This window comes from Scatophagus argus, chromosome 14 (genome assembly GCF_020382885.2).
Source record: "Scatophagus argus isolate fScaArg1 chromosome 14, fScaArg1.pri, whole genome shotgun sequence".
Taxonomy (NCBI): Eukaryota; Metazoa; Chordata; class Actinopteri; family Scatophagidae; genus Scatophagus; species Scatophagus argus.
In genome coordinates this window covers 5,343,556-5,368,167 of record NC_058506.1, presented here as the reverse complement: position 1 = coordinate 5,368,167, position 24,612 = coordinate 5,343,556, and the positions used below count along the sequence as shown (strand labels likewise).

Here is a 24,612-nt window from a genome sequence, read left to right as displayed (position 1 = left end):
GACAAACCTATACAATACAATTTCTGTCATTAAAAAAAAGTTCCTTTTCTGTTTTGCTTCCTATTCCATCTGCAGACTCCTCTTTTTGTTCTCATTTTCGTTGATCTCTGTGCTTCGATGGAATGGAAGCCTTTGGGGACATGAGTACATGATGATGGAAAAAAAGGTCAGATTCTCTGAAATGTACAGTAAGCCATTGATGTGTCCTCTTTCTGTCTTCTACTCAGCTGCTATTGTTAAGATATATATATATATATATATATATATATATATATATATATATATATATATATATATATATATATATATATATATATATTTATAGTATACAGTTTTTGATGAATTCATTTTTGGTTGCTTTGTGGAAGAAGAGAAAGAAAGTGCTAACATACAGCAAGATTTGTTCTTTGGGCTCTACCAAATTAACTTTTGACGTGGTAACCCATTTCCTTTAATACCTTGTATATTTGAAGACATGAACAGTGACAGCCAATTTCATAGTAATGTGCTATATCAAAATACATTTCTCCTCTTTGATCCAGGCTCTGTATTAGCGAGGGACCATGGCCCTGGACTGTGCAGCAGTCTGTTACAGATACATCATGAGTGAACCGGAGCACAGCAAATTTATCAGGACTGCTCCCCTGTTTGTTTGCGTTTCCTTTCTGTGCTGTCTGTTGTGCTCAGAAGCCGGGGCTGTCGTAGCTGCTGCGGCTGTAGTAACTGTGGTGACTGCGGGAGCGACTCCTGCTGCGGCTCCAGCTCCGGCTCCGGCTGCGGCTCCGACTCCAGCTCCGGCTCCGGCTTCTGCTGTGGCTCCGGTTGTGGCTTCGGCTGTGGCTTCTGCTGCGGCTGTAGCTGCTGTAGCTGCGGCTACGGCTGCGGCTGGACCGCGACGGGCTGCTGTCGAAGCTGGACGACGATGGACTGGGACGGTAGTACGGGATCGGCCGCTTCCGAGCGCTGGAGGAGAGGAGAGAGGGGCAGGACGGAGCATTAACAGCCATGCCAGATGATGATAACAGTATGATGAGTTAGTGTCATGACCAGCCATTCATCTAATGCTGATGTATAACATGTGCGGTGTTAAAACAAGATTTGGTTGGTTGAGAGCAAATCAGTGTTAGGTTAAACCTGTGATCAGGACAGGATCTGAAAGAGAGCAGCTGTATGGGTTAAAAAAGAGGGTCTTCATCACAATCACACACACACACACACACAGAGCAGAGAAATGCATGTCATGTTAGTTTAAGCTTCAGCTTAGTTTGCCTTGTTAATAGCCACCTTGGAAGTGCTTCCTGTAAGGTAATTAGCTGTTAGTTCCCAAAAGAACCTATTCTTCTCAGTGGAGGTCAACACCCAGAAAAATCAACAGTCAACAGTGCAGGGAGAGATAAACGCTATCAAGGTTTCCCTGCTGCTACAAGGTGCGTTTCACCTTGTCATTTCAGCAGCACTGTAGATTACTCAGCCTTAGCGTTTGTCTTCCCTATCTGCCATGGGAAGCCACAGCCTGTGCAATAAACAGATAGCCACTTAAGCAAACCTTGATAGTATTTTAATCTCCGTCTCCCCGTGTTAAAACATTAGTGCGTAATTGTGATGGGGTGCAGATTTAGAGTCAGTGTGAGGCTCTTTGTGAAGGAGCAGAAACAGGACAGAAAACAAAAAGGAGGAGGCCAGCTTTACTCAGGGGACCTCTGATGGTTTGCTGTTCGGTTGAGCTTCGGGAGTCAGATTAGCCAGATCCTGCTGCACGGCAACTGTTACCAGGGTAACTAGCCTGCAGCAGCTCTGCTCAGCAACATCCCGTTGTCTTGGCATCGGGACCTTTAGGACCGGAGTGAAAGATGACAAGGTACACACATGTCATCCATGTGGACTTACACTGATGATGAGACAGTAGAGAGGTGACAGAGAGAGAGATTTTTTTTCACACACTGCAGAAATGCTTTTCACAGAGATGTACGAGTTTTCTCTTTATGTTTTAATAACTAATTACAAACTACTTTCCCCAACCCTCAAGACTGTTCCTACATGGCAAGATAACATGAAGGTTTTCTCTGTATGCTAACTGTGACTCAAACATACTGGCATCAGCAGAGATTCATGGTACAAATCTTCTCTAAGGATGGAATAGCCTTGTAAATGATTATTAAGCAATCAATTGATTCATATTTATTCCTTGATTCACATTAAATAGAGTAACAATAGAGTACATTAACAAGAAAAGAACTTGATAAATCAATGCTGAAGAATTCAATACATATTCCTCTTGGCCCTTGTAATCACATTTTATTTGAATGTATATGCATTTTCCTCTCTTCACATAAATGATTTAATGAATCCCAGCGAGGTTATCAAAATTCCCAGTTTTTAGTTACAGCAGAAACAAATTTCCTAAATTTATTCCTTTTTGCTTGTCATTGTTGTGATGTGAAGCTAAAACAGGACGACCTTTGCGCCAATGTGAGTGCAGTGCTGTAAAAATGATTGGGATCATGTTGCATCTGCAGAGAGTAACAACCATTAAAGAGTGTTATGTTTAAATGCTCTTAATACCAGACATATAAAAGCCGTTCAGCCGTAGGACAGTCCACGCAGTAAGCTGTGAAAAATGGAAATCTTAAAAATATGAGATGTGTTACCTGGTGATCCTGCGAGCCTCCATGAAGCTGGGCGAATCTCGTCTTCTTTTACGAATGGGTGAGTAGCTGCGTGAGCGGCGGCGAGCTCGGCTGTCGGTGTCAGAGCGGTTGGGGCTGTCCCTCTCTCTGCATGATGCACAAATGAGGCGCAACAGCAACAGCACAGCACATTAGATGACAATCAGACTATAAGCTGAGATCAAAGTGTGACAGATAATGAGGTCTCACCTGGAGTTGTTCTGTCTGTTGGGTGGGGACTTGCTGGGGCCTCTGTCCCTGGAGGCGGAGCGCGATGATGAACGCCCGCTGCTCCAGGAGCTGCTCCGCTGTCGGAGGTTGGGCTTGTTACGAGAGTCCTCCTTCTTCCTGCCTGACGTGTGCGAGTGGCGTCCTGGAGATGCTGACGGGCTGCGGTGGTGTGTCTGACCCCGACTAGAGCGGTGGTGACGCTTGGAAGAGTGGCCACCTTTTGTCCTGGGGTAATTGGCAGCATAAAACAGCAAATGTCAAATAACTGTCTCTCAGTGGCAGAGCTAAAGTGACTTCCAGCCGTGATCCTGGCGGCTTGAAAAGCCACAATGAGAGGCAAATGGAAGCCTTTGTGCTTACTTTCTCTGGTGACGAGCGTTCCTCCCTCTGTGAGCGTGCTGGGAGTGGGCCGAGTCGCTGCTGTGAGCAGGGGAGTGGGAGCTCTTATTCTGGCCTCTCTGGCTCCCTCTCCGCCCCGACGTCTGGCTTACGGAGCTCCCGACAGCTGTGTTCCTGCCATCCACACCCCCAGCCTCTGCTGCTGGCACCACTTGTCTTGTTTGGCTCCTGCTGGGGGCGCTGTGGAGCTTGTGCTCTCTCAGCAGAGTGGACTGGATGTTTGCAGAGCTAGCGGTCAGCAGACGGAGCTTCTGTAGAGAAATGATGACCAACAAAGGAAAAAGAAAAAGAAAAAGAAAAAAAAAAGAAAAAGGACATAAAGAGCATTAGAGTGTTTTCAATGTGTTGACTGACTGCTACGGTGTACTTGCCAAAAGAAGGTAAACATCTAAAAGAAAAAGATCTAGGTTTTCTCCATATGGCTTATAGATAGTCCTCTATGGTGCAGCGCATGCAATACTTGGCATGCAAAACCATAATGAGTTGAAGAAATCATAATCGCAAAAACAAACAAAAAAACTAGGAGGAGAAGGAAGAGAGGGGAAAAAAATCAAACAAAACTGTGAACCAAATAAGAGTAACAGCAGAGGCAGAAAGTACAGAACTACAGATTTTGAAGAGTAGAAAAAGAGGACTTCTTCATATATATTTTTTTTTGTATAGTAATGGTTAAAAAAAAATGAAACAAAACAGAAAGAGAAGACAACTTGACGGAACATCACAGAAATGGAAGGAACAAAATAAAGATCACAATTATTGAATCAATCGAATCAGAAAACAAATCGTCTGCTACTCAATTTTCTCTTTCTGGATTTTTTTTTTTCCTGAAGACAATTGCTGAGATGTGAACAGCGACCCATTTTCTTTGTTTTTTTTTTTTTTTTAAATGGTTACTCTTGTTTAACTCCCTTCTGGTTAACATCCACTTACCAATAAAGTGGTATTCCCTCCTTTAGTAGGTAAGGTATGAAGAAAAGGGAAAAGTGGGGCAACATAAGTGCATCATTAGATTCACAAAATGCAAGAGAAAAAGACACAAAACCCTTCCCTGCCAGTGACTCATGAGACAATGCATGGAAACCAATGGAAAAGAACTCAAAAAGCAAAGAGGAAAACCACAATGTGCAGGGAATCCCTCACACACAGAGTAAATCCTCTGGGTCAAGTCACCTTCCTAAACTTCAGAGAGCAACTGACTGATGAAAGTCTTGAAGGTATTTTTATCAATTTTCTTTCCATGTAGTATCTACCACAGGACAGCTGGGCTCGCTGATACAGGACACTTACAGTTATCACAGCACTTTTGTAGCTCCAGAGAGTCATTACTATATCACATTACAGTGAGTGTTTGGTGATGACTGAGACTCATTTGGCACATTTTATGGCATTTGGTCAGTGAAAGTTCAGTAAAGTTGCATCTAGTTGATAAAACAAGGAGAATGTGATTGGATCTTTTGGGATTTTAATGTGAAAAGCTACATTATTAGAATAGATTACCTTGAAACAGTGAATTAATTACCACAGTCTGAAATGATAATGCTGGCAATATTCTGTATTTTAGTTATTATAAATATATAAATCCTCCACGGCACAGGAGGATTTAAAAATATATAAATCCTCCTGTGCCATGGAGCTCCATCGCTGTCCAAAAATGAATGATACAGGCACTCACACGGATTGTCCTTGTGCTGTATATATTCACTAGGGCACTGGGTGTGTATTAATCTATGGGTGAAAATACTTCCTAACAAATGTGATACTTAGTTCTGTAGGAGAGATAAAATAACTGGATGGCAGTATCTGTCTGCTAGACTGAAATATCTCAACAATTACTGGACAGATTGCCATAAAGTTCTGTACAGACATGCATGGTCCCCACAAGGTGAATCTTATTTAAAATTAGCTGAAAATGTATTTTGTTCAATACTTTGGTTTATGACCAAATACCTGCTAACTAACAGCATTCATCAGTCTCAGCTGAAATTGTGTTATTGTTAATTAGCTAATGTTAGCATGCTAACATACTAACACAGTTAACATTATATTTGCAAAATATAAGCAGCCTCACTGAAATGCTAACATGGCTGTAGACACTCTTTTGTTTAATAGTAAAACTACACATTTACAGGCAGTTTTGAAAGAGAACATCCTCAGTAAAAACTCACAGATCTGTGGCTGATGCCCACAGACACAACAGGGATAAGAAGGTATTGACAGTCTTTTCAAGGGATTTGTTCATAATAATAGAAACACAGAGGAATGCCAGCCTTATCCTATAAATTGGTAGAGGCTGAGTTCAAATATATTCCCAACCTTTATTTTAAGCATTACACAGAAGCACAGCTTGGATCAGTGATTCAGTGGGAGTCGGGGACTGAAACTTGTGATGCACAGTCATACACTGATTGTGTTTCATTGTAATCAGGTCATAAACAGAGGGTAAATCTCCACAAGGCGTTTTGTCTGAAACCACACAGAGCTGGCTCTTCCGCATGCATTATCATGTGCTGTCTGAACTGCTTCGTTATCTGAGATACAACAAAAGCACTGACTGGTCCTTGCAGGAAAAAGAGCCGTTCTCCAAGAGAGAGAAGACAACTAAGCGGTATAATAAGAAAACACACAACCACTGGTGCTTATGACAGTTGTTAGAAACAGTCGTGGAAATCAATGTGGTGAAAATCATAAGATGAATGTACTGATTCACCAACAAACAGAGAGATGCTGGACAAACAGGAATGCATTCTACCAAAACAGAAAGAAAACAAAAGAAGAGAACGAAATGGACCTGAAAGATAGAGCGGAATATTGGACTTCAGGATGAAGTTAAGGAGGAAAGAGAAAAACCAGAGCTCTACGTAATCCAATCTTTTAAGAGTCAAATCATAATTGATGAAATTAGATTAATTTGGTTAAAGACCACTGGTAAATAACAGAAAGAGAGAGAGAGAGAGAGAGAAAGAGAGAGAGAAACATTGACGTCACTCAGGCTAGGGTGCTTGTCACATTCTCATCTGCATAAAGATCACGTGCGTAGGCAAAGCATTACCTACCTTCCATTTCAATCAGTGACACGTATGCAATATCAACAAAAAAAGGAAAGAAAGAAAAAAGGAAAAAAGGAGAAAGGAATGTTCTCCGCAGCGAAATGGGAAAAAGACAATGACCTCTTTTAGTATCAAAGCTACATATTTTGTCCAGAGTCTAAGGAGAAATAAACAAACCAAAACGTAAAAAGAAAATAGAGGGAAGCAAAGTAAAAAAAAAAAAAAAAATCCAGATGGAATTCAAATCAAACTAAAATTGGAAACAAAGGATGAGTCTATAAACTACATGATTTGCTTTGTCTTTTTCGCTTGTACAAATGCAGCCATATTTGTATCAAAACAGGGGGTGGGTGGGGGGAGGGCAGAGGTAAATGGATATTGTCTGATTAGTGGACATCCATGTAGAGTAGCTAAAAGGACTGGAGTGGGTGGAGGAGGAGGTGGAGGAGGAGCATGCAGAGCTGGCAGATGTGAAAGATATGTGGGAAGAAAAATGCCAGGACAACAAGAGTGAGTCACACATGACACAGATGAACAGGTAGGAGAGAGGGGAGGGGGGGTGGGGGGGTAGACGAGTGTTGGAGGGGCACTGCTAAGAAGAACTAGAGAGTCAGCACATTTGAAAGGGACCCCAGTCACATTTTGGCCTGGGTCTTCTTCAGCAGCAGCACTTCTCTACTCTGCACTTTTTGGACATCAGCCCAGCTTTCTTCCAGGCCATCATTTTCATTTATTTATCACTATGAACACAGGTGAGGCATGAGAGAGCCTTGAGGAACTGTGTCAAATCTGCTCTTTAAACTGCCTGTGTGAACCGGGAGCTTGCATTCAAAATGGCTTGGGTCCCTTTAAAATAACAATCGTGTTAACACATGTGTGAGTTGTCCTAGTTATTTCCATGTACTTGTGTTTGAAGTGTTTGAAGACATCCGGTAATAATGAGCAAGAGGACGACTAGCCTTGTTTGGAACTGTCTCATTCACTGAGTGGGAGACAGTCCAGGATGCTTCCCATCGAAGTGGCTGTGTGCTGCTTTTTACTGGAGACCGACAGGTTAAACACAGGTTAAAACACAAGATAAACACTGGCCTGACAGTCCTCATCCAACTTGTCTCAGCAGTCCCATTGATAAATCGGTCAGCTGTTGTTAATGCCTGATACTGGCCTGTCACAGACATACAGGTACATATCTGTGTTGGTGGTGACGCTGCTTAATATTCCTTTATTTTTTACAGACTCACCATTGCCCTCTGTGGTCAGACAGCAGTAAACACCCAGCGGACTGCTACGACCTGCAAGGCCGGGATCACGTGACACTGCGTTAGCTGAGCTAGCGCTACCCTAGCGAGCTAATATTCTAGCATGTTTAGAGGGTGCAAACTATCACTGACTGTAGGTTTTATTTGAGAGTGAAAACGGTAGACCTCCAACAGACACATTGTTGTAGGAATTAATAATTAAAAATGCTGGTTAATTACATTTGCATTAAGGTGTGTGCTTTTCATTATCTGATATTTGTCCAGAGCATATTTGTTTACGCTCCAGACAGACATTGAGCTGCTCAAAGTCTTCTGCTTCAAAGAGAAGGACTAACCTGTCGATTTGGCGAATGCACATCGGCTTTACTGCTGTACCTCCTACTGCTGTACTACTCCAAAGAGTAGTGCATAGCTGTTTCCCTAAGCTTTTCTGTGGAAAGCATCCAGGACTATCTCCTATGCAGTAGATGAGACAGGACCAACCAGGACTAGAGGACGACTAAAGGAACACAAACTGAGATGAAAGACAACCAAAGCTGCTATACAAAAATATTTGCTAAGTCACACAACTGCTGCAGTAAAATCAAATTTCAGTTAAATCCAGGATCTGTCACACATAACCACCCTCCTGTGCAAAGATGTCGGTTTTGGGATTATCATAGAACAAATATTTCAGTTTTTGGTGGAGATTAACAAGAGTGGCGACATCACCTTGGCTCCAAAGATGCTCCTTAAAAATGAGAGCCAATTAAATGCTCCTATTTTACTACATTCCAGCTGAATGGCTCAAAAGTACATGATAAAACGGACCTCCATTGCCATTCTCCACTGGCCTGAGCAGGTAGAGCAGAAACAAACGTCAGGGACAGAAGAGATACTGCCACCAGGGGCAACATGCACATCGACACAGTAAAGTAAAGCAGTAGAGAGGAGCATGTGTTTTAACTCCTGGTGGTTTGGCAAGAGCTGACTGGACACCTGGAGGAGAGGAGGATCTATCACTGAGCAGAGCATGTGCTTGAGAAGAGAGACAACTGTATTGACAAGAAGAAACTATTACACATACCCACTTAACCTACTTGGTCCAGTTCCAAAGCATTTGAGTGCTTTTTATATAAATGAGACAAAAAGATTTGGGCATTTATTCATATTCATATTCATCTTAAATTGATAAGGAAAAAAAGAAACAGTAACGAAATAAGCAAAGAGAGAGAGAGACAGAGACCAGATAAGACCTCCAGATGAAACACATGCAGGCCTGAGCAGAAAACAGAAGACATCAGTACTCTGGAGTGAGTGATCGCAAGATGTTTTCAGCTCCTTCAGATGCTCATTTATCAGAGAGAGATCAAGTCGTGCCTTCACTCTAAGCTTTTTATTCCAACATAATGCCTGCCATCCTCCATCTTCATATATATATATATATATATATATATATATATATAGATAGATAGATAGATAGATAGATAGATTTACTGTGTCATGATAAATGAAAAACATATGTTAAAAGCAGAATTGTTGTCCACACTACTATTGAGTTTACATTTACTCAGATTTGTGACTGCCCAGCAGCGGTTTAGAGAATTCTGTGTCACAAATGGTGGATACCATATGGATACCATCATCAAAAAAACAAACAAAAAAAAAACCTGGAAAAAATACTGACTGACAGTGCTTTGTATTTATTATTGGCAGGTCTATAGGTCTATGCTGCTCTCTGCTGGACAACAATGAAGTGCACTATACCACTCACTTTTTTCTGTGTTGTGATATTAAACATACAGTAAAATCAAAAAATACAAATAAAAGTATATCTATATTAAATTCTTTTCTCTTCCTGCAAAATATAAGAACTCAGGAGAGGGTACATAAATGTGTCCAATCAAATGTGGCACATGAAACCCCACTTGACTGTTAGCATGTGGGTAGCTAGCAAAGAATTATCTAAGAAGGAAGTGTGCGTTTGAATTTCAGCTGGCAAAAACTTTAACATTTCCTTTCTCCTGATGTAACCTCACAGGTGAGGGAGGTGCGTGTGGAGGCAAATTCAGCTCCGTATTCCACTGTATTCACAAAGCCACGGCCACTTTAAGTGATTCGATCAGACCTGCAGGATTTCATTCCAATCCCTCTGGTGACTAAATGAGTCAGTTTCATGTAAAAATATATCACATTGCAGAAGCTAAAGATGCTCCAACTTCCATGGAAATATTCAAATATCCAATGGAAAATTCATTTCATGATGAAAAACAATCAATTTATCATTACAATTAATCAAAGCAAAAAGCTGCATTATTGTCCTTTTCACATATGTTTTTCATTTAATTAATAGGCACTTAATGCTTTAAAAGGAAATATTTAGATAGATAGATAGATAGATATGTACTGTGTTTCAATTTATTTCTTAGTTTGATTTGTTTTCATATAGCATTTAGCATTTTAAATCTTCCATACAGGCCAGCAAGTGCAGCTGGTACCTCGAATGGAGGAATGGAGAGCTGCACCTTATACATAGTCAAGTTTTGTTATTATTCATTTTAGCGTGCTTAGATCAAGAACTTCCATTAAGTAATTGGATTAGTCAGTTCAAGGAGGAAGATTGTTATCATATTAAAGCACTATGAGACTTATGATAATGACTCAACGTTGAGCAATTAAGACTTTATCTGCAGAAAAAACTTTCAACTCTCATTGCTGACAGACACATTTTTCTTTCATATTTCTTCATGGGAATGGACCTTTGGGGGGGTGATGTTTGAAATAGCTAAACCTGTCCCCAGCTCAACTTTATTTTGTTTTTGTTATGCCTTAGCAGGCACTCGCTCAGAAGAAACAACACATCCTTCTGCTTATTCATTTGGAAACATTGTGTACCAGTGCGACTCAAATTTCCATTCGAGGTGTGGTATGCTAATGTTGTGCTACGACTTGGAGGATGTGTGCTGAAACACTAGAACCTTTCTTCTCTTTGCTCCCTCCCTCTGTCACCGGCAAACAACAAGAACAAACGAAAAATCAAGATGGCAGAGGAGTCAAAGATAGCCAGAAACAAAGCAGCAGCAGCGGCAAGTTTTACACAGGATTGTCTTTTACACGTCAAAAATAATAATATCAATAATAACTGGCCTGTAACCTAAAAATAACTTGTAAAAGAATGAAAAGAATCTTTCAATATCAAAGGAGATGAGAATTCATGTCAACCAACACAAAAGAGCAAGATAAAACTCATTTGGAGAGACAGTGGTAGATACCGTTGGAGTGAGTGGGGGGAGGGTGGGGGTGTGGGAGCAAAATAGAGAAGATTACATACATCGTGACCTTTCACGCCCTCGGTGTGGCTGAGTCTGCCGGCCTTGCCGTTGCGGCTTCGCTGGGAGTGGTCCCCGTTGTGCCACGGTGTTGTAGTGTTGGGGTTCGGGGACAGCGCGGTGCTGGACGCCTTTTGTCCGTCCATCTTGTGCTTGGAGTTCAGTCTGGAAGAGCAGAGCCACACAGCAACAAACCAGGTAAAGCACAGCCACCTGGGTACACCTGGACCTGACATGTAAAAATCCTTTTTGTTTGACCTGAAATATTCGTGAATTGAAGAGAGCTGCAGAGGTTTCTGTTGCAGGTTAAGAGTAAATCTTATAGATGAGTGGAGCGCAGAGACAGAGGAGAACACACAAATTCTGAAATGGTGGATCGATCGTATAAAATATCACCGGTGAGGACGAACAATGTTAGCTGAATCGACACGTATACTTCAGAGGAGAGAGGTGTCAGCCAACTATTTGCATTTGATTGAATGCTGCTCCACTTTTTTGCCTTTATCAGAGGTGCAAAGGACATGAATAAAGCTGCATTGATTTTTTTTTTCACTTTATGCTTATCTTTATTGTCTGCACTTGTCTTCACATATCACATTTCTGATGTACACTGTCTTTAAATTTATTTCCTTTGTATATTTGTATTTCTGTGTATGTATATTGTATACATACATACATGTATGGAATGCACACCAACAGCATTGAGGGTAATGTAGGTGCCAAGTTTTGAGAAAGGAGGATAAAAAAGATGATATCTCTGGTGCTGTGGCATCAACTATGATCCCTTCTGCTTTTTCTTGCTGTAAGTAGAGGGAAGTTGTTTGATAAATGGGTAAGTTCTCACTCTCTGCAAAGAACTTTTTCACTCACATTACACAACAGTCAGCTCTTTAAATCAATTTTAAGTGAAATATTTCAAAGTTTGACACATACAGACAGACACTGTGTAAAATAACACAATCCATAATGGCCTGAAATAATGATTCTGCTTTGTCGCTGGCAAAGTGCAAATCTTAGTAATGGCCATCCATCCATCCATCCTTTTTCTATACTGCTTATCTGTCAGGGTCGTTGGGTAGCTGGAGCCTATCCCAGCTGACTACAGGCAAGAGACAGGGTTCACCCTGGACTGGTCGTGAGTCAATCGCAGGGCCAACACACAAAGACAGACAACCACACACTCTCACACTCACACCTAGAGGCAATTTAGAGTAGCCAATTAACCTAATGTGCATGTCTTTGTAAGCGTGGAAGGAAGCTGGAGTACCCGGAGAAAACCCACGCAGGCACAGGGAGAACATGCAAACTCCACGTAGAAGGGCCCAGACCGAGTAACTGCCAATTATGCTCCTATTTAATTTAAAATTAATTAAAAATGTCAAATGGTTTTTAACATGTAAGATCTGTAGCCGACATTTAAACAGACTTATTGTGAATTCAACTTTTTCAAAAATAAAGCGCTGCTTGCCACATAAATGACTAACAGTGTTACCAACTCAACTCTATTTTTTCATCACTCTCAGTAGGAGTGAGATATCACATCCACTTAATGGGGCTTATTATAAGACATGGAGAGGAGCCCCATTTGTATCCTAATCTATCCCCCAAGGACCGGCACTAAATGAGAGAGAGACTGACAGTCACCAGGGCAACTGCTTGACAGTTAGCAGAGCAAAAACAGTGTGTGAAGTGTATGTGTGTTCAGGAGTGTTGAGGAGTCTACCTGGCAGGAGATTTGGAGGTGCTCCGAGTGGAGGACAGTGAGGCGCTACGGGAGCTACAGCAGCTGCCTTGACGCTGTGAACTCCTACTGGGGGTCTCAGCAGGGGACCTGATGGATGACAACAAATGGACGGGTGCACACGCCACACACATGCATACATATACACACATAAAGCCACGTGTATGCACGCATACATCATGGGGACATACATGCCACAGCCAGCTCAGTCATCTATCTCATGATATGTAAAACAGTTCAAGCACTGTCAAACACTTTCAATATATATTCTAATCAAGACAGGTGAAATGTATGGCAGGGAAACTTTGCTGAACTCACACAATGTTTAGAAGAAGCTCTACAGTCATTAACATTCTCTGTGAGTCTGAGCCTGAGATAATGAGTGTAAAATGCCAATATAAATTTATGAGCAACTAAATGTGATTCCAATTGTACTCACTGTTGAAGACTGAGACTTTTGTACATTCTTTATTTTACTGTGCGCAGAAGGCAAATTGTGCTTCACATATTCTTACACATTGCACACTGTATAAGAACCTGCAATTGTGCTGATACTGAATGTGAGAGCTTATTATAAGGTTTTTCTGTCAGCTGAACATTAACATGTAAATGCTATTAGAGTGATTCTATGTGCGTCTCACCTCTTTTTCTGTTTGTTCTTGTCTTTGTGTTTGTTCTTTGGGCTGCCTGATCTGAAACACATGTCATACATAAGATAATGAAGCTGTGTACACTGAAGCATGTGAAAAGGAACAATGGGTGTACCACTCACCCATATGAAGTTCATTGTGTTTTGAACAAACATTAATCATTACACAGAAATGTCAATAACACACAGCTTACACAAGAAAACTCATTTGCAGCACAGTGCTTTGATGCACACTGTCCCAAACAATGTTGGTAACAGTGCTGAAATATTCATGATGCATTTGTTTCATACACACCTATATCTCCTCTTTTTCCTGGAGCCAGATGCTGATCTACAAAGATAAAAACAGCACGATCATTACGATGATGACACCTCCATAAATATCCACTGAATAATTCATATACAGTATGCTACTGTACTGGTATCTGTGAACCCGTGACCTGATCCTTAAAGCAGCTTTACTGAGAGAAATGGTAAATTTTTCCACATTTACCTTTTACTCAGGAAAAGTATTTCACATCAGTCTGTGTTCCACATTTTAGGTGGTTTGGGTCCCTAATATATATTCTAGGACATCAGAGGCAATATTTTGGACAAATACTGGCAGATGAGACCAAAATCTAATCTGTCCTGTCATCAGTCTGTGCCATATGCGTTTATGTCCTTTTTTAAATTTTATACTCACCTCCAAATAATACTGATATAGCTAAGTGAAGTCCCTGAAGGTGTGTAAGCTTCCCCTGCAGCTGAGACTCATTTAGCAGCAGGGTATGTGCACTGTGTATTCAGAAAATAACTCATGTTTTTGCACATCTCGACAACGAATACAGGGTATGAAAGAAAGCAGCATTCAAAGTAGTGCAAACACACAAAGCAGTGTCAGGCTACAGCCATCCGTAACAGAATATGGACATGTTAAAGTCACTGTGAACAGCAGGAGGATCATGTGGAATATGAAATGATGTGCATGTGAGCTCCCTGCTTGCTTACCAATCTGAATCACATGCATAAATCCATACGTGCAGAGATGTCCCCGGGGGGACACGGCATGCTTTTCCAGTTGATATTAAAAGAATTTCCCCTCGGGGATAAATAAAGGAATTCTGAATCTGATTCTACATATGTTGAATGCCATGCTTGATATTTCATTTTTATTTTATTTTATTTTTTCAATTTTGGATGCAGAAGATGCTGCTTTCCCTTTAATCATTTATTGGAGTAAACAGTAATGAGGGGGAGGCTGGCCATTCCTCAGCCCTCAGCGTTCGACTGACACATCACCTCCATATCACTTTCACCCTCATTGCAGTTTCCATGGTGATTAGTCAGGCTGGTCTGTGAGAGCTGTTGCTATTTTGCTGAAGAGCCCTACATTCACACACCTACAGCATGTAGCGGAGTGGGAGGGGAGTGTGTTGATTCTCGGAAAGGGGAGTAATAAAGCTGTCACAGTAACGTCTGTGGCTGATATGTGACTCAGAGCCGTGGTCCCAGTAGCAGCCCATGTTCCCTCACTGGAGGGAATCAGCTGGGGACGACTGTAAATGAGGAGTTATTCTGAATAGCTCATTATTCTTCTCTTCCCTCACACACTCTGGTCACAGATGAATCCATAACCCCATCTCCTACTACAAAGACATCAATAATAGATGTGAGACATGTCGACAGGTTATTTTAAAGTTATAACTTACGAACAAGCAGCAGTATTATTTTAACAAAACAAGTTAATCTCCTACTCCCCTCCGAATGTGAACTTTAAAAAGGAGACCTGCATCAAGGGAGGCTGGCTTCTCTGGGGAAAAACCCTGAATACTGAGTTCCCCCACCACACCCCCAATTGCCTCTTTTATACATTATTCATATATCAACAGTACCTGCAATGCAGAGCTGCTTTGGTTTTGAGGCTGGGAGGTGTGGGGGTGAGGAGAGAGGACGAGGGGGACTGTGATGTGTGTGGATGGATGAGAGGCGGGAAACAAGAGCGGGCCAGTGCAGTGATGCTCAGCTATGTGGTGAGAGGCTCATTTTTCTTGTGTTATGTGCCCCCACACAGGCTGGGTTATTAGAGCAACACATTTGCCCCCCCAAGTCAGGAGCAGAATGAGAGAAAATGGAGGAGGGGAGCACTTTTTGCTCTCACAATTGCTTGTAGAATCTGCTAATGAGCTCTTCTTCTTTCTATCCTTCCTTTCATCCATTCTCTTTCTTCCTTTTCTTTTTCTTCCTGTCTTTCTCGCTTCCTTCTTCACTTCCTTTTCGTCTTGTCATTCTTCATGTTATTCCACTCTACTTTGAATTCCATTTTTCTTCTTTACCTTCTTACATTGATTTTTCTTCTAATCTTTCCATTTTTGCCCCCTTTCTTTTCATCTTTTTGCCTTTCTAGCTTCTAATCTCATTCTTTCCTTCTTGCTGTGTCTCTGCCTTGACTGAATGACATCTTTCTTCTCATCTTTTTCCTTGCTGTCTTTCATCCAGTCTTTTTTCTTTCCTGCTTTCCTCCTGTCTTTCTTCCTCATCCATCAGTGTGAGAGCGACTGTTGACAAACCCTTGAAAAGACAGAGTTCCTTTCTTGTGACAACGTGTTTCTGATGACACTCACAGTATGCACAAGCTTACCTGTCTCGCTTGTGTTTCTTCCCACTCTTTTTCTTCTTCTCTCTGTGAGTGGGTGAGGAACTGCCAAACCTATTGATGGAGAGAAGGGAAACATTTGCATGCCATGACTGCAAAATGAGTCTCAGATTGCTGTTAAATTCTGGCTTTTTGCTCTCCGTTGTGTTACATTACATTGCAACTCAGGGGGATCATTGTTACCAAAGGTGTCATCCTATTATGGCTCAGCTGATTATTCCCCCCAAGGCTCGCTTTGTCCCTACTTCTCTTTGTCCCTTCCTCTTCTTACTGTATCTTCTCTTTTACACCAGTGCACAATCAGCTTTCAGTCTCTCACTCTCTCTATTTCCTTTGCTGACCTTGTCAAAAGAAAATGGAAGATGAGACAATGCTTTGCTAATGACTCCCTACAGATCTTTTCTCTCCACAACTGCAGTATCTGATGGCTCATTCGCAACTCTTGCCAAAATAATTGGTATTCCATTTCATTTACCAACGGTGTAATTATTTTGTCAACGAAGCTAGGATAAAAAGAAAAAGGGAGAAAAAAATCAAACCACTTCATCAATGGAAGCGGTTTCTACTCACCGACTCCTTCGGCGTCCAGATTTCTTCTTCTTCCTTTTCTTTGGACGAGGGGAAGGAGAGCTGCTCGATTTCCTCTTCACTCTGAATTGGCCACAGAAAGAGAGAACAAGCAGAAGAGTGAGATCGAGAGCAACATCGAGAGTGTGAAATGCAGAAATAATTCACAAGTGATTGTTACGATAATAATTTTCTGAAAGAATACATTTCTGATTATAGTTATTTGCTGTTGTACCGACAACGAGGCAATAAGTGTCTATTTTCTCATTTCCTCAATTTTGCCACAACACACATATTTCTGCAATATGTCTCACAATGGAATGAAGAAATCACTTTGAGGAAATTACACTTAATCTTTTCGGCAGAGTGACACATGCAGAAAGCACAATCCAAATGACCATCTAAATTATGGCCTTCAAACAGAAATAATAAGAGTGTTTATCATGCTGTTACTGGGTGGTGGGAGTGTCGCTAGAGGACTTGAAGAGCATTTGTATCCTGAAATCAATTTTATGTTTATGCATATTATCAAAGGAAACACCCAGAGGCCATATGAAGGCTGATTTAATTCAACACTTGAAGGGTCAGAGTTGGTCAATACATCACCGTTGAACTTTCGGTATTTTTGAACATGTGCTTTACCTGCTGTCACTATGGTAATCATGGTCATAATTTCCATCTTCATAGCCAACCAACTCCTCTCCATACTCATCAGGCTGATAGTGCAGGTGGTTGACCCTGAAAACACAAGAGTCCAGCATCATAAATGTGGAATCTGTGTGTATGTGAGCATTATGAGTAATAGGAGTAACGAGTCTGTGGAATACGTAAAGCCCTGGTCAGAAAATATTTCCAAACAATTATATTACAGACTTTGTTCTAGTCTACAGCCATGCTAACAACTCTGTGAGGCTTACAAAGGCACAGCGGTGAGCTAAATGCTAACATTGCTCATAATGAAAAACATGCTAACGTGCAGATAAGTCACAGCTATTTTAATGTTAATGTTCACCGTCATGGTTTAGTGTCTTTGCCTGCTAACAGTCTGACTGATACTGGATTTTCTAAAGATGGTTCTGATATCAGTATTTAAGGATTAAAAAGTTTTTAAAAAAATTAAAAAATTTAACAGCTGACAAAGACTACTTCATGTGAGATGATAGTTTATGTGATAGCCTACAAAGTAAGTTCAGAGAAGCAGTGTAGGCCGCTTGTCTCCATCATGTGGTCTAAAGAGGATAAAAGAATACACTTAAGTGTTGTAAATAAGATGCAAACAGAAACTTTGACTGCGTGTGTATAGCAGACACAGGTTGATACCATACAGCCAGCACATTCATTTAGAACGATGAACAGACAGATTTACTGGGACTACTTTGCAGGTATCTATTATCAGTGGTGACAGTGGTACCATCCCTCGAACAACACTGCAAGCCAAAAACCCATGCTGTAATGTTGTACAAAATGTACCTAACGTGCACCTACTCATCTGGCATGTTCAAAAAACAACGAAAATGTCACGCTCACACACTAAACTTTTCTGTCACTGGAGACATTTGTAAGCTTCTCTCACCCCAGCAGTGAGAATATCATCATATCTCTCACTTTTACAACTCAGCTTGTGGGATTCATATCTTCCCACTGTTTTCTCACACATACTGTATCGTATATGCAGACAGATGGCAGTAACCTCCTCCCTAATCCTCCCTGCCCCACTATCCCCTCCTCTGATCCACTAAATCTGACCTTGCAGGCTCCATGTGGACTAAAGAAAGAGATTAAAAAAAACACACCACATTGATTATTTCCCCCCTATCAGTCCTATCTCTCTGACCTTGTCACATCCCAGTATTGTTATAAACCCAGCAGGTCATTCTTTGAGCCTTCTGATATTTTAGTATATATAGAGGTTAGCTGGATTTGAATACTGGTGACAGAGACATACCCTCCATGATCAGCCATGCAGCCTCAATTAGTAAGATGGAGATGAAAACAGGCAGGAGTAATAAGAGGAAGAGGATAAAAAGGCATGGAAAGAAAATGATAAAGCAAAGGATAGTGTATCTCTAGTAAGGAGATCAAACATAAATGGAGCACTATCGGAGCAAATTTTCCGTCAGATTAAGAGGAGAAGTGCAGAAAAAGTCAGTGGTGTAAAATATGTGGAAGGAGAGTATGTAGAGGAATCACACAGGGCACAGGTCTGACAGTTAGTTAGGAAGAGACGAGGCAACAGAGCCCTTAATTGGATGAGCACAGCAGGGATGCAAAGTACCAGCAAAATAACCTAACTTCACAAAAAACAGTCCTTTCTGTACAAATGCAAAAAGAAAAAAGTGTTGGAGCTCAATACACATGTGTAATGTTAATTCGAATTTGAGCAACAAAAACAAGAGTCCCACAGATCAGAATCGATAATGGGAATAAGGAGATAACTGTAGACTTTAATTTTTCTTGCTCCTCTTCCGACACCAAGCCCCCACTCTTGTATTGTGCTTACACAATAAGGAATTAGTCTGAATATGGTAACACACTGAAGTATCTCAGGAACTATGAGGTGTTTGGTTTTTTGGAGTTCTAAGAACCAGGCAACTGAAGCCATAATAACTTGAGACTGAAACCTTTCCATATACTATACAAGTTGAATTTACATTTAAAAGCTCAATTTGGCTTTTTAAAAACAACATGTTTCATTTGAGCTGCCTGTTTTGTGTGTTTTTTCTAATACTAGTGTCCCTGTAGGTTTAGCAATTAAGCACATTGCCAAAAAGAGCAATTAACAACAATGGAAAAGATGTATATGCATACTCAGATGTATATGTATACTATGTATATGGACTTTTTGCATTTCATTATTTAGCGTTATTTTACTCTCTTTTCCTGTGTATGTCTGCTGCACCAGATGCCAAAACAAATTCCTCGTAGGTGGAACCTAGATGGCAATTTAAGTTTTCTGAATCTGAAACGATCTAGTTGTCCTCTTGCTGCTCCATTAGTGATAAATCAGCAAATACCTCTTCCTGTACCTAATATCTTAATTGATGTCATGCTCCAGTATGTTGGAGACAACTGTCCAGTCTGGTCATGACCAATATAGTGTTCCTATTGGGCAGATGAGTGAGCGTCCCTCTCTTTAATAGTGCCCTGGTGAAGCAAGAGACCTCCTAATTCAGCCACTGTCTCTGGGCCCTGGCTGTGATGGACTATTTCCAAGGTCCTCCTCAGGGCTGCAGTACAAAGTAGTGCAGCACATTCATATCCCCATTCAGGCAGCCACTCTGCCACTGAAAGGCTGGAGATATTTATATTGCCGCAGAGAGTTATAGTTTGTTATTCTGGGAGGAGGAAGTTGGAGGTTGGACTGATTACTCTTCAGTATGGGGGCGGAGGCAAGTCCAGTAGCTGCTTTATGGTGGTTATATTGAGATGAAGAATTGACCGAGCTGGAGGGGTAAAGTGAGCTGATCAATTCTGTGATCACAGGAAAAACCCCTGATGCTGTGGATGTAGCCAAATAAGAAATCTGCATAGAAGCTAAAAAGCAGGTCTATTCCAACTGTTCTCTGAGTAGGTTTATTTCAACAAAATATATTTCTGTTATTATGAAGAAACTTCTGCCTCAGGCATTTCACCAGATATTTGAATGACTACGTGAAGCCCAGGCTCAGGTTTCCCACTGATCCTGCTCTGATTGGACTGTGTAAGCCTGAGTGGCTCTGACAGGCTTACGGTGTGCATTCCTTCTCTCATTCTATGTTCCCATCCATTCTGCAAGAAATCAATTTGGGACATTGGTAAACAGAGTTATGAGCTAGCACATCTAAGCTTACTGTTGGCTGTTTATTGCCAGTGTGTGAGCACTAAGATACAGCTGAGGGGCCTAGAGTGTCAATAGTAATAGTCCCTGTGGAAAAGATAGTATCTGAATAAAGCCTCCCAGCTGAATAAACTCAAACACACTGAAGACAGGAGATCTGTCTGTTATCTTTAATTACTACAGGTCACAGAATAAAGTTATAGACATAGAGTAGGATACACAGCACTAACAGAGATGACCAAAAACATTTGCGGTTCTTTCTATCAAAGTGTCACTGTAGCAGAAAATCTACGATATGCGATATTGTTCAATATTGCAAATAAGTGAAACCCCTGACCTGCTGGTGGTTCTACAGAAGAAGTCAGGGGATCGCCAAAGTCATCAAAAAGACCCCCAGGGAAGCATGAATGTCAATATGTCAGAATATCAGTGTTGGGCTGACAGACTGACATTGCCATTAGAGGCACAAAAACAAACCAGGACCTGGAGACAGACAGGGCTGGACACAACCTCCCCATTAAGATGAGATCACTAACACACACATACTTGCCTACCTTGTCATGTGGAAGATTGTTGATCTGCCTATATTTGTTAGCAGTGAGTGTCAGGGGAGTTGGTCTATTCATACCTGACTACAATGCCAAGCAGTGCGATGTAGATTACTTCAGAGAGAGATCTGTAGTTGTGTGTGTGTGTGTGTGTGTATCTGTGAAGGGGAGTGGGGGGATAACAACCCTGCAAATTACAACCATCTTCAATTTTCCACATCAAGGCCTTTCTGGAGAGGGTTGCAGAATTTGAGGCAAGCTCTGACATCCCAAATTGACCTGACTCAGAAGTGCCCTTGAAATAGAGCTAATGTGAAAAGCAAGACAAACAAAGCTTTCAGTATCTTCATAGTTTACTTTCTTGGAAGCACAAATGTTTGACACACAATATTCATCCTACTGTGCATGACTGTCCTCCAAAACTCCTACCCTGAGCCTTCCTCATTTCAGTGTGGTCTGGTCCACTGTCAGACTGGCTGATGTATATAGGAGGGGAAAATCATTAGTCTAGACTGTAAGACAGGAAGCATCAGCATCATTACCAGTCATTAGTCCACAGACAGCGGGTCATGTCGCCACCACCACATTGCCTCTCTAAATCATTCACATGCTCAGTATGACGAAGTGACTCAGGACGGCCACCACGCCTACATCCTGCTGTTACTCGTTCTCATGTTTCTTGAGATCTGAAGCGGTGGCCTTTGTGAGTCTGCCTCTCACTCTGATCTGGACGAAGACACGCAATCATTTATTTTGACTCCTTTAATTCCATCTCTGCTCGCCTCAGATGAGACGCCCTCCCCCCCGCCTCGCGCTCAAAGCTAGAGCGAGGCTGAACACTAAACAAATTGACAATTATCATGCCAATCTTTGCCTCATTGGCTTCCAGCAGAGTTTAGAATAGACTTAAAATGCTGCTGATTATTTTCAGAGCACTGTGGTGTAACCATTCCCTGTGTACTCAGAGAGATGCATCATCAGTCAAAAGCCAAGGATTTAAATTCAAATTTATTGCTGTTTTCCAATTACGGACCATATTCTTTGGAACCAACTGCCTGAAGACAATATAAGACTGGCAGGCTATTTGTCATAATGTCTTTTAAAATCAATTTATGTTTCCATTTGATATTTATTGCTGTCTAGATTTGTTAGATTCATTTACTACATTACCACATTGTGTTAATTTTGTAATTAATTTACCATCAAAGACACACAACTCTTTGGGTTCACTGATAAATTAGCTGAAAATACTTGTATAATTACTGTATAAATAATTAACATTTGTTGTTGGTTTATTTTTATTTCATCATCCATTTACAGCTTTGTCAATGAAAGCATCGACTCTTCGAACAAACAATATTTTTATCTGGGCCTCCTTCAGTTTATTAAAGAATATATGAGATATGGCCTGACTTGTTGCATTCCACTCAGACAGTTAGTATTTAGACTAAGTTTAGCCCTACCTCTTTCTTTGAAGGTGGAATTCAAATACACTTTCAATTAGTTTTATTTTGTTATTTCCTTGGCACTTTAATTTATAAATATAAGGAGCATAATTGACAGTAAAAAACAATTTAATACACAAACTGAAGCAGGATAGAAAATAGTATAGTGGTACGCTACACCGTGAATGCACGTGATCAGCATTCAAGCTCATGTATAGTAACTTACACTGGCTGTGTGTGAGAGCCCTCTCTGGTGATGACGCCCTCCTTGTCCATCAGCATCTGTCTGAATGTGCTCACTTTCTGTCGAATCTCTTCTTCTGTGTACCTGAGGAGGGACCAAGGCAAAACAGTTAGTAGAGGCTCTCTCTCTCTCTGTGTCTCTCTCTCTCAGACACACACACACACACACACCAGCAATCCACCATTTCAACTACTTGGCTGGGTAGTGAGCAGACAAGCGGTGGATTTTAATAGCAGCCCTGAATACAGCAGGGGCACTGGCGAAGCTAATTGTCATCTGTCATATTTGCCAGATGTCCGTGTAGGAGCCATGTCATCCCCTGCTATGTAACAACGGCAAAGAGCGTCTTCTGACCGTGTGCTAACCAAAAATGACACTCAGTCCGAATGATGTATGTTCTGATGACGCACTGTCAACCTCTCCTGACCCCGGCGGGTTCCCTGTACAGGCCCAGACTGCATGTCATGTTTTATTCTGTGCGCAGAGCACCATAACTCACTGAGTTATGAGTAACTGTGGGGCAGCTTGAGGAGCTTTCAACAAGCTGACAGACAGAATACTGTGGGTCTCTGCAGTGGTGGAAAAAACAATTACTGTCTATATCAGACTGTAGATTTGTAGTCATATTTTCTAATTGAAAATGTCTGGATTCTTCTATTTCATGTATACATCATGGCTGTCAGTGGGTGCAACAGAAAAGTGCCACATTGTCAAACGATCAGTTATCCTTTAATTTCACTGTGATCTTATTTGGTGCAGCAGATAATGAATGAATCAAACACTCAGCTTTGGGCTACAGTAACAGCCTCTGAACACAGGCCTGCCACTATATCTACTGACAGCTCTGCGAGGGAGACAGAAATAACTCAATCAGCCTGCCTGAACAAATGCAACCGAGAGAATGAAGTAGCTTGTGTTCTGCTGCTGCTATTCTAGAGATTCTCATAGGATAAAATGCATGTCCCCCAACTTGACGGTACATGGCCTCTCCAATGCACAGCACACCAAGCTGATCTCTTGGTGTGTTTGCACTATCTCCACATTCTGCTCAGGCTGTAGTAATGGAATGTAATGAGCTACAGAGGCAGAGAAATATTAAGGGAGAGAAGAGGAAGGAGGGAGGAAGGGGAAAGTGAGAGAATTAATAAAGCTGTGAAAGTGTGGCCAGGAGCCAGACATCACAGAGTTAGATTGACTGGAAGTCTCAGCCATTAGTAATATACTGTGGGGTTGATGGTAAGTTCAACAACAATAAGTGAAGGGTACCTAGAATACGGCTGAGGTGCTGGTTGGCAGATAGTTTGCCTTTGGACAGAGCCAGGCTAGTTGTTTCCCCCTGCTTTCAGTCTTTATACCATGCTAAATAAGCCAGCTGCGGGCTGCAGTTTCATATTTAGCATACAGACATGAAAGTAGTACCAATCCTCTTATCAGTGCCCCAGCTGCATACATCCAAAGCTCTGCTAGTTGTGCAGATAGTCATCTGTACACCATTGCACGCATGGCAAATAGGAACTGGTAATAGCTAATTCAGCAGGCTTTAATCAGTGCCAGTTTACCCAAATGTAATGTAGCCCACAGCTAACTAACCTCACTCTGTGGCAAAGTTATATTTCTTGTCTAGGTCCTATGTTAAGGGAGCCCAGCAGTGTTAGACTTTATAAACCCCTGCTATCGCATTACAAATTCTGTTAATTGGAACTAACTGACCTCACCCACAAGAAAAACAGCTGCAATCCAAAAATATACTACAGTACGTGGCAGCACATACTTATGGCCTTACATTTTATTTGCCTATTTAATAGGTGACAGGTGACAGTAATGTGAGCTCCAGTGGTAAAAAGAAAAGGTGAAGGGGCCTATCCATCACTCACTGTTCAAAACTGGGGCTCAAGGCAAGGACCCATTCTATAAACTGGATTGTAAATTAGCCAGTGGCTCCTTTCAGCGTGGAAATAGCATTAGGCTGAGGAGTGTTTGCTTTTCTCAGATTAAACATAGCAGCCGATGCCGTGTATTCTGGGCAGGGCGCTATCAGCACATTGACGGCGAGGAG

At 41.4% G+C, this 24,612-nt stretch overlaps 1 protein-coding gene across 3 annotated transcripts in view; it reads right to left on the bottom strand.

Moving 5' to 3' along the window:
* The window catches only part of srrm3 (serine/arginine repetitive matrix 3), a 65,765-nt gene continuing 41,153 nt past the window's right edge, over window positions 1-24,612 (bottom strand). The window contains exons 3-15 of one of the 3 annotated variants that reach the window (XR_006845272.1): window positions 22,539-22,640; window positions 17,145-17,240; window positions 16,506-16,586; window positions 15,921-15,989; window positions 13,596-13,631; window positions 13,293-13,343; window positions 12,634-12,741; window positions 10,913-11,075; window positions 3,258-3,547; window positions 2,877-3,122; window positions 2,649-2,774; window positions 1,699-1,830; window positions 833-963 (exon numbers count right to left, since the gene is read on the bottom strand). Coding sequence is in view for 1 of the 3 variants with exons in the window: in XM_046411431.1 (XP_046267387.1) it covers window positions 684-963; window positions 2,649-2,774; window positions 2,877-3,122; window positions 3,258-3,547; window positions 10,913-11,075; window positions 12,634-12,741; window positions 13,293-13,343; window positions 13,596-13,631; window positions 15,921-15,989; window positions 16,506-16,586; window positions 17,145-17,240; window positions 22,539-22,640 (1,648 nt within the window). In the remaining 2 variants the exon portion in view is untranslated. Of the gene's footprint in view, window positions 964-1,689; window positions 1,831-2,648; window positions 2,775-2,876; window positions 3,123-3,257; window positions 3,548-10,912; window positions 11,076-12,633; window positions 12,742-13,292; window positions 13,344-13,595; window positions 13,632-15,920; window positions 15,990-16,505; window positions 16,587-17,144; window positions 17,241-22,538; window positions 22,641-24,612 lie in introns of all 3 variants that reach the window. The other 2 variants (XR_006845273.1, XM_046411431.1) reach the window with 2 other exon arrangements.